Source organism: Cetorhinus maximus, chromosome 9 (genome assembly GCF_964194155.1).
Source record: "Cetorhinus maximus chromosome 9, sCetMax3.hap1.1, whole genome shotgun sequence".
In the NCBI taxonomy this organism is placed as follows: domain Eukaryota; kingdom Metazoa; phylum Chordata; class Chondrichthyes; order Lamniformes; family Cetorhinidae; genus Cetorhinus; species Cetorhinus maximus.
The window spans coordinates 92499097-92513924 of NC_135887.1; the positions used below are offsets into that span (position 1 = coordinate 92499097).

At 45.1% G+C, this 14828-nt stretch overlaps 1 protein-coding gene across 3 annotated transcripts in view; it reads left to right on the top strand.

Annotated features, from left to right (window-relative positions):
• Window positions 1-14828, top strand: part of LOC144684824 (uncharacterized) — a 112992-nt gene that overhangs the window by 44275 nt on the left and 53889 nt on the right. For all 3 annotated transcript variants that reach the window (XM_078549100.1, XM_078549097.1, XM_078549099.1), the window contains 5 exons: window positions 3897-4024; window positions 5260-5444; window positions 5890-6042; window positions 11711-11849; window positions 14536-14746. In XM_078549100.1, coding sequence (XP_078405226.1) covers window positions 3899-4024; window positions 5260-5444; window positions 5890-6042; window positions 11711-11849; window positions 14536-14746 — 814 coding nt within the window. In that variant the 5' untranslated portion in view covers window positions 3897-3898. The remainder of the gene's footprint in view (window positions 1-3896; window positions 4025-5259; window positions 5445-5889; window positions 6043-11710; window positions 11850-14535; window positions 14747-14828) is intronic.

Here is a 14828-nt window from a genome sequence, read left to right on the forward strand (position 1 = left end):
CGCATCATCAGCAGCTTTATTCTAGCCATGGACAAAATACTGCAGGACCTCCCTGGTGTAAGCTGCTTCCAAGGTGATTTGCTCAACACTGAGAAAAACGTTCCAACTCATTTAAAGAACCTGGAAGTTCCCTTCCAAGTCACTCACTGTCCTGACTTAGAAATATATCATCGTTCCTTCACTGTCGCTGGGTCAAAATCCTGGAACTCCTTTCCTAACAGCACTGTGGGTGTACCTACACCACATGGACTGCAGTGGTTCAAGAAGGCAGCTCACCACCACCTTCTCAAGGGCAACTAGTGATGGGCAATAAATGCTGGCCTAGCCAGCGAAGCCCACATCCTGTGAATGAATTTTTAAAAATGTGTAGATTTGAGCTGACTCTGCAAGACAATTGTTTGTTATGGGAGATCAGAGTTGTTATTCCTCCAAAATTCCAAACATAAGCGTTAGAAGAACTTCACCTCAGTCACTTGGGAATCATCAAAATGAAAGCATTAGTTTGTCTACATGTATGGTGGCCACACCTGGATTAAGGCATCGAAGGCATGGTCAGTGATTGCCTTCCGTGCCAAGAAATGAAGTCTTCTCCTGCACCTGCCCCATTACATCCGTGGGCTTGGCCTGACCACCCATGGCAGAGACTTCATGTGGACTTTGCCCCACCTTCTGCTGACTCTCCACAATGAGTTGGAAGGCTGAATCCAGAGGCTCATCATCTGACTTGGATCTCACAGATGCCTCTTCCCCAGCAGTCCTCCAAGGGGAGCCCGGCTGAACCTGCCTCCTCCTGCTGTGGATACGTGTCCGTGTAGTGACCACCAGATTGTGAACCTGAGCCTGCTTTAGAACTAGGCCCTAATGAGGTGCGCGTCTCTGCACTGGTGGAGGGTGTGGGTAACTGCTGTGATGGATCTTCCAGGTTGCTTATTTCTAGCTCTTCAGTGGAGAAAGTGTCCTCATGGCTGGAGTTGAGGACCTGGATGGAGCTGAGGGACTGGTTGTTTGGAGGTGTAGGTCGCTTGACAGAGCTCCCTGTGAACTAAAGTTGAGATAATTAGTGCATGGCAGCAGAGTCAAAAGCAGGAGAGAGAGCACTCACAGTTGTGTTGAGAGAGGGATGATGTGGTGGAGGATCCTCACATGGGTGTTCGCCACTGACCTCACCGTCACGCAGGTACAGTCCACGTACTCACCAGTCAGCGCAATGGCACGCTCCTCAAAGTGAGTGAGGGGCCAAATGTGGGCCATTCCATCCCCGATCTGGGACCTCTCCTATTTTAAGTCAGCTTCTGCTTAAAACAGATGGAGGAAGTGTGAGCAGGACGCATGATGACAATGTGGAATGTCTGTGTGGTGAGCGGAGCCATGGACGGGATGAGGACGTGAGCTCCAGAGGATATGAACCTGATGGAAATGTGAGGGTGTTTGTGAGAGTTAATGGTGTTGTCCCTTGAGATGTGAGACCCCTGTGAGGTGTGATGGGTTTGTGAGTGTGTGAGTTGAGAGTGATGATGTGGATGATTTACCCTGGCAGAACAGATGAGAGCATTCGTCCTCTTCCTGCATAGGATGGCTGACTTCCAGTGGTGCTGACCACTCCTACCACCACCTCCTAGTCTGGATTTGTGACGCTTGTGGCTCTCCTGCAACCAGAATGGGGGTAGAGGACATCGTGGTGGTATTCCACTGCGTCCAGCAAGCATTCCAGAGAGGTGTCACTAAATTTGGGGGCTGCCGCGTTCTTTGCTTTCAGAGCCATCTGACCCTGTGGCAGTCCTGGTCTGTAGGCATAAAGTAGGCATGCACTCTGGTGCGCTTTAAATATGGTGCTCGGAGCGTAGAAGCACTGGGGTCATGGCAGGGTGGGCAAATCCGAGCCCGCCCGCCAGCAATTTGGCTTGTTTCCCCTGATTGCATTATTAACGAGGCAGGACGCGCTGGGAATAGGATGATACGGCGCAAAAACCCATCATTGCAGCTGGCGGGTAAAACATTCTTTTTCCCAACCACTACCACACTTTGCAAATCTGGGATGATTCTGCCCGTAAATTCTGTGTGTGACAGTAGTCAGTGTTGTAATGTAGGAAACGTGACAGCCACTTTGTGTCTCACAAAGAGCAATATGACAATGACTACATAATGTATTTTTTTATGATATTGCGGGATAAATTTTGGCCAGGACACCAGATATAACTCCCTTGCTCTTTTTTGAAATAGTGCAAATGCATCTTGTTTATCCACCTGAGAGAGCAGACAGGGCTTTGGTTTAACTTCTCATCTGAAAGACAGCACTAATGATGCAGCACTTCCTTCGTACTGCACTGAAGGGTCAGCCTTGATATTTGTGCTCAAGCCTTGGAGTGAGGACCTGAACCCACAACCTGCTGACTCAGAGGTGACAGTGCTACCAACTGAGCCACTGCTGACTCCGCAAGTTGAAATTGGGAATCCCTAAAGCCTGAACACCGAATAGCAGTGAGCCATAAGTCCTGCCTCTGAGGAATCTGCAACTCCGGTGCTTTTCAGCCACAAAACATTTCTTTCAGAAATTTCTTGCATACTTCACATAGGCCAGGACTTTCCGGTCGTCACGTGGGCTCACGGGGGGGCGAGCAGGAGCAGCTGTGAAACGGACCACCGCCTGCGATCGGGCCCTGACCGCGATTTCACGCTGGCTGGCCAATTAAAGGCTAGCCAGTGTGAAACACGGGCTGCAGTGCTCAGCGGTGCCTGTGTGGTGGGGGGATGGGGGAGGAGGGCAAGCGCGGAAGTTCACGCATGTGCGTGGGTGCGCGCAGTAAAAGCTCCCTGAGGCACAGAGCTGCCTCAGAGAGCTGAAGATTTTCCAAATAAGTAATTTTTAAAATTTAAAATGTTTAAAAAACATGCTCCCTCATGTGATTTTGTCACATGAGCAGGGACATGTCAGGGTTGAGTGCAAAAAGTTTTTATTTTTTTAATCACTGGACGAAACCTCATCCCACCCCTTGGATGAGGTTTCACCAACATTGCAAAGGCTGCTTGGCCTTTTCGCCCGCCCGACCAACCGAACAGTTGGAAGGGCAGTGAAAAGTTTCGACCAATTATTTCATTAAGGGCCTTAATAAGCCACATATTTGTTGGTGGGCACACTGCCGACTCTTGCGTGTGCCTGCTGACTGAAATATCGCACATGCCCACCCGATGAGCGCAATATTCTGCCCATAAAGTGATTATAAATCATATTGATACGCAGTGACTGTTCATGTGGAATCAGATGCAGCAGCCATTTTGCACACAGCAAGCTTGAGTAAATGAGATGAATGGGCAGTTAATCTTTTTCTGATGATGTTGTTTTAGGGAGGAATGTTCAGTGAAGTCCCAGCTCTTCTCTTTTGGGACCTAAAACATGCAGAATAGGCAGGCAATACCAAAAGCAAGAGTGTTATCAAATGAGCCAAGCTGATTTGAAACTATCGCCACACTATTAGAACTGAGACTGCTTGCAATTTGGAGGTGAAGGAGGGAAGGAACTATGTAGATTCGGGAAGCTAGAAGAGGATACAGCACTCAGATAGTTAAAGAATTGGGTTTATATGTAATAGCAAAGATCACGAGGTTAAATCTTGGCAGCTATACAAACGATAAATAGATTAAAAAATCCTCCCTTGATTTTATATTCACCAATCACAGTGAGAGGTGAAGGAACAATCCAATCTGTGCTGTGAAATTTGTCTTAAACACCAACTCCCTCGCACATTTTCTTTTGGCTAAGTTTCATGGGTGACTTTAGTCTTTCTGTTTTCTGCTCTCCTTTTCTCTTTTTATTTAACTAGAGTATACTGGGGAGCCTAGTGCCATGTTAAAATATCCTACTTTTCCCTTTTTTGAATTTACTGACAACCTATGAATAGCAATGGGGCTTCACATCTGGTTGCTGGCAGTGAGTGCTGCTCTCCTGCAAGGCTGCTGTTCTACTCCGTTTTCCTATTTTGGTGCCTCGTTTGGCTTGGAAGCTTCATTGGTTGGTGATATATTACAGGTACTGATTTTTATTGATCAGCTGAGTTAACACTATGGGCAGGATTTTCAGCTCGGCGTGCGGGCAGGTGCCCAACACACCCAAGTGTGAAATTGACAATGATGTCGGGCGAGCGGTTGGCGGACAGGCGAATAGGCCAGGCAGCCTTTGCACTTTTTGCAAAACCTCATCCACGGGCAGGATGAGGTTTCCGTAATTAAATTTTTAAAAAGTGTTTGGGTATGATTTTTCTTCTTGCGGTTGAGTGCGTACCCAACCCAAACAGGAGTGAAGTAGTACACGATGATGTTGGGCGAGCATCCCAATGTCATTGCGCACTCTCGCGATCTTTCGGTCGCTGTCAATTAAGAGGCCTATTAAGGCCCTTAACCAATTAATTAAATTAAATTTTTCACTGCCCTTCCAACCATTCGGTTGGCGGGTGGGCGAATAGGGCAGGCAGCCTTTGCATTTTTACCGAAATCTCATCCACAGGCAGGATGAGGTTTCAACCAGTGATTTTAAAAAAACTTTTAAAATTCATTTTTAACATGTCCCCACTCATGTGATAGAGGCAAATGAGAGGACATGTTTTCCTTATTTTTCAATTCTTTATTTCTCGTGTTAAAAATCTTCAGCTCCCTGAGGCAGCTCTGTGTCTTGAGGGAGCTTTCACTGAGCGCAGCCCCACACATAGTCACACTTCAGTGCTCGCTCTCCTCCTGCCCCCACCACAGCAGTGCTGAGCAGGCCTTTCATGCTGTCTGGCCGTTAGTTGGCCAGCCAGAGTGAAATCGTGGTCGGGGCCTGATCGCAGGTGGCGGGCAGTTTCACGGCCTTTCCTGAGCCCGCCTGACAAGGTAAAAATCTTGCCCCATGTAAAGGTGCATGAGTCCACTGTACATACATTTTTTCCAGATTTTTAACATCTTTAATTTTATTTTTAAAAATCTTCATCTCCCAGAGGCAGTTCTGTGCCTTTAGGGAGCTTTCAGTGAGCGCACCCCCGCCCATGCGCAAACTTCAGTGCTCGCCCTCCTCCCACCCCCACCCCAGCAGCACTGAGGTTCTCAGCGCGCGTTCCATGCTGGCTGGCTGTTAATTGGCCAGCCAGTGTGAAATCGCGGTCGGGGATTTTGTGGCTGCTCCTGAGCCCGCCCACCACGCCCGCCCAACGAGGGGAAAATCTCCCCTATGTTTTGTATGAAGTACATTTAGTGTTTTTGATTTATTGACTGTTTAAATGCACATGTCAGGTGCATATCTATTACAGAGGAATCAGCCTACCATGCTCCCAGAGTTTAGATGGAATTTGTGTTGCTTTAAACTGCACTAAATCCAGAACGCAAACAGTGGGAGACAGCAACCACTCTACAACCTGGTGCATGCTAGATGGAGGGATTATAATCCATCGCAACAACACAAGTCCACTACACATAAGGTAAGTCCAATTTTTTTCTCATTCTGATGTATACCTAGTGGAGGATATTAGTCATTATAAAAAGAAACAGACTGAACGTGTTGCTACTCCCCAGTTACATGCTTCCTTCTTCCACAATACCCTGCTTAAATCTACCAAGTCTCAATTCCACCCTGACCATAGCATGGGAGGAGATAATGAGATAAGGTCAGGCTTCACCTCATTTCCTATTCCTTTCCCACCTGAATCAGGCAGGCTATTGGAGGAATATTCAATTTTAGCTCTCTGAAGTGTTACACTAGTATGTGTCTAGCTGGAAAGGTTATTGTTCTGCCGCCAACAAATTTTCTCTTCATTGGCAAAAGCCTTGAAGCCTCCTACATTAGAAGCCATCATGATAGTCAGTGGGCTAAAGGAATGCCGCCAGGCTCTGTATTAGCTAATGTCATTTTAATTTTTTTTATAGGCCAACTGGTTGTTGTTGGTCACCATCCGTGGGATCTCAAAGGGAAGCAGAAAGCCTTCAGTTTGCATTTTCCTTATTGGCAGATTTTGGAAATCGCTCAGATAATGTAGCTATCAATGCACCTCCTCAACCACCTCTCTTACCCGTCTTAAGGTAAAGTAATGAAACAAAAGTAGAAGTTAATTGTATCTTGTATAACATCAAGTGACTGAGAGAAGCTAGGTGGATGGAGCAATCACTAACAAGTTAACTTTAGTCACCTTATTCTTTTTTATTGCCATTTAACATGTCCTGAAGGTGCTCGTTGTTCTTTGTTATCACCTCTTGGGTGCTGCATTCAAGTGTCACATATGAGCCCATTCAGTGAGCCTTGGTATATCATTCCACTGTAAAAACCATCACAACCTATTCCTGACCTCACTCATCTTTGTAGCAAGAGCCATTGGATAACAATTAAGACCTTTCTGCTCCTCTCCGCAGTGTGGACATCAATCATAGTGGCAGAACCATTACCTAGAACGTAGTTAGCTAACACAGCACAGGCTGCACATTGACCTTCTGGCCTGTATTCTTTGTATCACAGTCAGTGGTGCCTTTACAGAACATCAAGGGATTTCAGTCACCCTTAACTAACAGAGAGCAGAATTGGTATTCAGAGGGATCTTTGGTAATCAAAGGGATCTGGATGTCCTTGTACACAAATTGCAAAAAGTTAACATACAGGTAAAGGAAGCAATTAAGAGAGCAAATGTATGTTAGCCTTTAATACAAAGGGATTAGAGTATAAGAGTAAAAAAAAGTCTTACTACAATTGTATAGGGCCTTGCTGAGACAACACCCAAAGTCCTGCACTAATATGTCTAAAGTTTTGGTCTCTTAATTAAGAAAGGATATACTTGCATTGGAGGGAGTGCAACAAAGGATCACTAGACCAATTCCTGGGATGAGGGATTGTTCTATGAGGAGAGATTGAGTAGACTAGTCTTATGTTCACTAGAATTTAGAAGAATGAGAAGTGATCTTGTTGAAACAGCTTAAGGGGCTTGACAGGGTAGATGCTGGCTGGGGAGTGTAGAGCTAAGGAGTCACAGTCTAAAGATTTAGGCCATCTAGGACTGAGATGAGGAAATATTTCTCCACTCAAAGGGTTGTGAACCGTTGGCGTTCCAGAAAACACAAAGAGCTGTGGATGCCAGGTCATTGTACTTTCAAGTCAGAGATCCTAGAGATTTTTGGATGCTAAAAACTCAGAGGATATGGGAATGGTGCAGGAGAGAGTAGCTGAGGTAGAACATCCGCCATTAACTTACTGAAATGGTGGAGCAGACTCGAAGGAGCCTGTTCCTTTTTTCATTCGTTCGGGGAATGTGCACATAACGAGCAAGGCCAGCATTTGTTGCCCTTGAGAAGGTGGTGGCGAGCTGTCTTCTCGAATGGGTGCAGTCACACAGTGGCGTTAGGGAGGGAGTTCTAGGATTTTGACCCAGCAACAGTGAAGGAACAACGATATATTTCCAAGTCAGGATGGCGAGTGGCTTGGAGGGGAACTTCCAGGTGGCGCTGTCCTTCTAGATGGTAGCGGTCATTAGTTTGAAGGGTGCTGTCTAAGAGGCCTTAGTAAGTTTCTGCAGTGCATCTTATAGATGGTACACACTGTTGCCAGTATGCTTTGGTGATGGAGGGAGTGAATGTTTGTGGATGGGGTGCAAGTCAATTGGGCTGCTTTGTTCTGCATGGTGTCAAGCTTCTTGAGTGCTGTGGGAGCTGCACTCATTCAGCCAAGTGAAGAGTATTCCATCACACTCCTGACTTTTGCCTTGTAGGTGGAGGACAGACTTTGGGGGGTCAGGAGGTGAGTTACTCACCGCAGGATTCCGAGCCTCTGACCTGCTCTTGTAGCCACTGTATTTATATGGCTAGTCAAGTTCAGTTTCTGGTCAATGGTATCCCCAAAGATATTGATAGTGGGAGATTCAGCAATGGTAACACCATTGAATGTCATGGGGCGATGGTTAGATTCCCTCTTGTTGGAGATGGTCATTGCCTGGCACCTGTGTGGTGCAGATGTCACTTGCCACTTGTTAGCCCAAGTCTGGATATTGTCCAGGTCTTCCTGCATTTGGACATGGACTGCTTCAGCACCTGAGGAGTCGTGAATAGTGCTGAACATTGTGCAATCATCAGCGAACACTCCCACTTCTGACCTTATGGTGGAAAGAAGGTCATTGATGAAGCAGCTGAAGATTGTTGGGCCTAGGACACTACCCTGAGGAACTCCTGGAACTGAGATGATGGACTTCCAACAAGCACCACCATCTTGCTTTGTGCTAGGTATGACTCCAACCAATGGAGAGTTTTCCACCTGATTCCCTTAACTCCAGTGTTGATAGGCCTCCTTGATTCCACACTCAGTCAAATGCTGCCTTGCTGTCAAGAGCAATCGCTCTCACCTCACCTCTGGAGTTCAGCTCTTTTGTCCATGTTTAAACCAAGACAGTAACGAGGTCAGGAGCTGAGTGACCCTGTTGGAACCCAAACTGAGCGTCAGTGAGCAGGTTATTGTTAAACAAGTACCGCCTGATAGCACTGTTGATGACCCCTTCCATTACTTTACTGATAATGGAGAGTAGACTGATGGGGCAGTAATTGGCCGGGTTGGATTTGTCCTGCCTTTTGTGTACAAGACATACTGGGCAATCACATAGCCGGGTAGATGGCAGTGTTGTAGCTGTACTGGAACAGCTTGCCTAAGGGCACAGCAAGTTCTGGAGCACAAGTCTTCAATAATATTGCCGGAATATTGTCAGGGCCCATAGCCCATAGCAGTACCCAGTGCCTTCAGTCATTTCTTGATATCACGTGGAGTGAATCAAGTTGACTCAAGACTGGCATCTGTGATGCTGGGGACCTCCAGACAAGGCCCAGATGGATCATCCACTTGGCACTTCTGGCTGAAGATCATTGCAAATGCTTTAGCCTTATCTTTTGCACTGATGTGCTGGGCTCCCCCATCATTGAGGATGGGGATATTTGTGGAGCCTTCTCCTCCAGTGAGTTGTTTAATTGTCCACCACCATTCACGACTGGATGTAGCAGGACTGCAGAGCTTAGATTTAATCCGCTGGTTGTGGAAATGCTTAGGTCTGTCTATCACTTGCTGCTTATGCTGTTTGGCATGTAAGTAGTGCTGAGGTGTAGCTCACCCAAGTTGACACCTCATTTATTTTAGGTATGCCTGGTGCTGCTCCTGGCATGCCCTCCTGCAGTCTTCATTGAACCAGGATTGATCCCCTGGCTTGGTGGTAATGGTTGAGTGGGTGATATACCAGGCCACGAAATTACAGATTGCGGTTGAGTACAATTCTGCTGTTGATGGCCCACACTGCCTCATGGTTGCCCAGTCTTGAGTTGCTAGATCTATTTGAAGTCTTTCCCATTTAGCATGGTGTTAATGCCACACAATACGACGGAGGGTTGCTGCCAGATAGCAAAGGGGCAGAAGGTGAGCCCAAAGCACCCATTAACTTTAGAAAGCTCATCTAGTGGCAAGTGCCGTACAGACCCAGGATGACTTGGTGTAGGCACAGACAGGCAAGTGTAACTTAGGGCAGGATTTTTGGATTTGGCAAGCAGGTGTGGCAGGTGGGCCAGGGAGCAGCTGGGAAACGGCCCGCTGCCCACGATTGGCACCCGACTGCGATTTCACACCGGCTGGCCAATGAACAGCCAGCCAGCATGAAAGGATCGCTGAAATGCTCGGAGCTGCCGGGGTGGGGGTTGGAGGAGGGCAAGCACTGAAGTCAGTACAGGCACAGGGGATCTGAATGAAATGAAATGCAATGAAAGCTCCCTGAAGACAGAGAGTTACCTCAGGGAGCTGAAGAATTATAAATCCAAAAATGAAGATGATGAAATCCTGAAAAAACTGTCCCCACATAGGACTCACTCACCTGAACATATGGATAATAAAAATTCTGCCCAAACATTTTTTAAAATTAATATCGGATGATATGCCCTTGGATGAGGTTTCCTCAAAAATGTAAAGGCCACCTGGCCGATTCGCTCGCCTGCCTGCCAACCGTAACGTTGGACGGGCAGCAAAAAATTCATGTTAATTGAAACTTTAATGGCCTTAATAGGCCTCTTAATTGTCAGCAGGTGCGTTGCCAACTCTCGAGCCCGCCTGTTGACCGAAATATGGCATGAATGCATGATGACGTCAGGACACTCGCCTGATGTCATCGCGCGCTATTTTACGCCCGATTGGGTCGGGCACACGCCCAACTGCCGGATGTAAAATTCTGCCCTTAGTGACTGATTGAGTATGGGATAATGGTGGTGGAAATGCCACTGAACATCAAGGGGTTATGGTTACATTCTCTCTTGCTGGAGATGATCATTGCCTAGCACTTTTGTGCCACGAATATTATTTGCCAAGCCTGAATATGGTCCAGCTCTTGCTGCATGTAAGCCACAGATTGCCACATTATCTGAGGAGCCGTGACTTATACTGTACATTGCGCAATCATCAGCGAGCATCCCCACTTTTGACCGACGATGGAGGGAACTTCATTTTTTTTTTAAGTTCATATAATTTATTATGAAGTAATTTACAATGAGAAAGACCATGAGCGCATGGCAGAATATTTTTATACATCAGCTGATAAGACAGTCATGTGAGTTATACCAATTACCCAACATGGTCAACTAAGAGTTACTGTCGAGTGGTTTAGCGAATTGGATGAAAATCCTCCAGATTCTCTGCATATGTTTTTTTTTCTTTTTCAGGAAAGTCATCTGGGTGTTGCCGAATATATTCCATCATCCCTTGGCCTAATTTGGCAGTCTTGTAATTTTCCACTTTGGTGAGATAATAGCCAAGAAACCATCCAACAGTAACATAAAGAAGCTGCCGGTGCACACCGGCTTTAAGCGCCGGCCAGTGGGTCAGGCCGCTCTGCAGTACCTCTGTGGTCCAGCTGATGAGCCCCAGCCACATGCAGCATCTAAAGATGATTGGGCCTAGGACATTGCTCTTTGGAACTCCTGCAAGGCTGTTCTGGGGCTGAGATGATGGGCTCCAACAACCTCGGTGTAACTCAAACCAGTGGAGAATTCTTCCCTGATTCCCATTGACTTCAATTTTTTTCAGGGCTCCTTGATGCCATACTCAGTCAAATGCCAAGGCAGTCACTCTCACCTTCCGTCTATAATTTCTGCTGCTATTTCTTATATTTTTATGTTATGTTAAATGCAGACACTGCTTTAGAAAAAGCAATGGAAAGTTTTTTCCCATCAATGCCAGTTAAACAGTTTCCATGTAACTTTATTTTACATGATATAAATAAACTCCATAAAATTAACCCTACGGCTCTGCATTGACTCATTTTCTTAGAAGGATTATCAAGCCGAAATGTTACACTCAGGCAGAGTATTTGGCCTATTTGTGCACGTTTAACTAGAATTGAATCAATAAACTTCAGTGCAATTGCAGAACAGTTGACTTCTTTTTGTAGATGCCTGAAAAAAGCTCAGTTATAAAGTTGCCCAAGTATGGAAATTGCAGAGTGATGCCAGATAATAGCCTTACGTCCCTTACAGTTTTTTTGTAGAAAACAGAAGGAAGCAAAGAGAGCTCGACTCTGAGACTGCATGAAGCAATACCTTATAAAGGGAGGTTAACTAGGATGATGCACTTGATAAAAAACGTGTGAGCCATTACAGAGAATAATCATCAGCCCAATGGCATTCTGTATACTACTGATTGGATTAATTTACTGCCCAAAGCCTTCTTTTTTATTTCTTTGTTCTGTTTCCCCAGGGTGCCTCAGAATTGCACTGCCAACTATAACCTTACCATATATGAGAGGGACGGAGATATTCTGAGATGTTATTATGGGCTACGGGCAAGGCATGAATGCGCCCACTGTACCCAACAGCCATTCTTCATACTAGATCAGGTAATTCCGCCAGCTTTGCAATGCTCTTGTGTAAATAAGTCTTTTACAATATTGCTTCATTTTAAAAAAAATTCTGACAGCATAATAAAAATTAAATATATGGATGTGCTACTCAGATTATCACAAATTATTTTTTAAAATTTCCTTGACTAGTTTCCAGTATTTTCCCATGTACCCAAACAATGCACCTGGAAAAGTCTAGAAACAACAAAATCATTTTATTATTTTGCAAGATAGTAAATAAATGCAACAATTGAACAGGATTGGAACAAAATGTTTACTCCACACTTCTGTGTGATCAGTTAGCAGTGGTTTTACACGAGGCGTGCACAGGCTGTGATTTTCTGTGGATTAAAATGAATGGACAGAAAATCATGGACTGCATGCCCACAATTAATTACATTGAGCTCTCTGTGAGCTCCGGTCTCCTCTGAGAACATGGTCCTGTCCTCAAGTGTTTTGCCTTAAGCAAGAGTGTGACCTTAAGCTTTCAAACATTAGGACATAATCTAGTGCAGTACTGAGGGGAGTGCTGCATTGTTGGAGGTGTCCTCCTTAAACCGAGGCCCTACCTACATGTTCCATTGGACATTAACAATCCAATGACACTATTTGAAGAAGGACAAGAAATGATTGGCAGAGTGTAATGTATCCAAATTTGCTGATGATACAAATATAGGTGAGAGGGCATGTTGAGATGAGAACGTAAGGAATCTGCAAGGGGATATAGATCGGCTGAGTGAGTGGGCAAAAACTTGGCAGATGGAGTTTAATGTAGGAAAGTGTGAGGTCATGCACTTTGGTAGGAAAAATCAAAAGGCAGACTATTATTTAAATGGAAAGACACTCCAAAAAAGTGCAGCACAGAGGGATCTGGGTGTTCTTGTGCATGAAACACTAAAAGTGAGCATACAGGTGCAGCAAGTAATTAAGAAGACAAATGGAATTTTGGCCTGTATTGCTAGGGGATTGGAGTTTAAAAATAAGGAATTCTTGTTACAGCTATACAGTGTGTCAGTGAGGCCGCACCTGGAGTACTGTGTACAGTTTTGGTCCCTGTATTTAAGAAAGTACATACTGGCATTGGAAGCAGTTCAAAAGAGATTCACTAGGCTGATTCCTGAGATGAAGGGGCTGACTTACCAAGAACGGCTAAACAGGTTAGGGCCTTTATTCATTAGAGTGTAGAAGAATGAGGGGGTGATCTTATTGAAACGTACAAGATTCTGAGGGGGCTTGACAGGGCAGGTGTTGAAAAGATGTTTCCACTAGTGGGGGAATCTCGAACTAGGGGACATAGTTACAGAATAAGGAGACACTCATTTAAAATTGAAATGCGAAAGAATTTCTTCTCTCAGAGGATTGTGAATGTCTGGAATTCTCTACCCCAGTGAGGCTAGATCACTGAAAGTATTTAAAGAGGAGGTAGATAGATTTTTGAAATATCAGGGAGTTAAGGGTTATGATGAGCTGGTACGAAAGAGGAGTTGAGATCAGCCATGATCTTATTGAATGGCGGGGCAGGCTTGAGGGGCCAAATGGCCTACTCCTGCTCCTATTTCTTAAGTTCTTATGATTCCAGAGTTCTGGCCAGCATCCCTCCCTTAAGCAGTGCCATGAGTGCACTCATCTCATTGCTGCATTAGGATGTTAGTGGCACTGTCACCTACTAAACCATCATATACTCCATGAGGAATTAATTGTGTGAAGTTGGTGGTGCACCCAAAGCATCTGCCCAATGGATTCAGCAGGAAATCAGATCCATTTTCATATTCAGGTGTTATTAAGAGACAGTCAGTGAGCTACCCAGTGCTCAATGAATGTTAGTGGGCAGCTTGCTGAATTAGACTGGGGACATGAACATCTAGTGGCTCCATGGATGTGCTGAGCTGAAAGGCAGAGCGTAGGCTGTCCAGTGACTAGCAGTATATTTGTGGGGCCAGGAGGAACATTCCTGCAAAGATTCACCTTGAAAATTGTTCCAGTCATTTTTGGATAGATCCCCAACAGATCCTTTAAAGACCGGTGGCTCGGCTGCCCAACAGTTAGTACAAATGGGGGCAGGATGTGTGGACTACACTGCCCATTTGTATTTGAAAATTTCAAATGAAATTCCACTGTTTGTTTCAGACTCTGATTTGAATTTGCAATTTCCTGTTTGTTTCAGGTAGGCATGCTGGGTGCCCACTTACAGCCATAAGAAAATCACATCAAGTCGACCTTGAACAGCAATGTTCTTGAAATAAATTTCATTTTGATTTGATTTATTTTCTTAATTGGTGACTTTTGGCACTATTACAATATTCTGGTCGTTTTGCCAGTGTCAATGAAGGAATGGAATTTTAGCACACAGTCATGTCCTTCTGATGATAGTTAACTCTCTGTTCACTGAGTTTCTTTGTTAATTCACAAATCAAAGTGAATGTTCAAAGCCATAGTACAGGACATCGTCAAGTTGGAAAGCATAGAAGAGCAGATAGAATAAATCTAGGTGACACCAAGCTTCAATTTTAAAAGCACAATGATTAAAGAAGAAAAGAAAGATTGTGGAAGACAGTGAGTTCATAGAATTGGGTTCCTAGGTATGAGTTAGAGGAGGAGACTCTGCAGCAAGCCTTTATTTCAACATATTAGGGATGTGGAGAGGAGAAAGGACATGTTAACACTTACTGAAGTATTTTTGCAGGAAAGCTGTGTCCTTCAATACAATGGGCGTGGGACTTATGGCACATACAGCATAGAACTGATAATTGAAGACTACCCAAGAGAAACCATCCTCCTGACACACAGTGATGGCACACAGACCTTGCACTCTGCTTTTGAAGAAGCTTCCTCCACATCATTCAATCAAAGCGCTAAAGCCTTGAGCTCAATTCCAATGCAATTTGTGGTAATTGGTAAGTAGTCTTTCCAGTTTATTCCCCTCCTCTCCTGAAGGGTCTAGTAACATATCTCGAGTACATAACACAGCCAGTGACT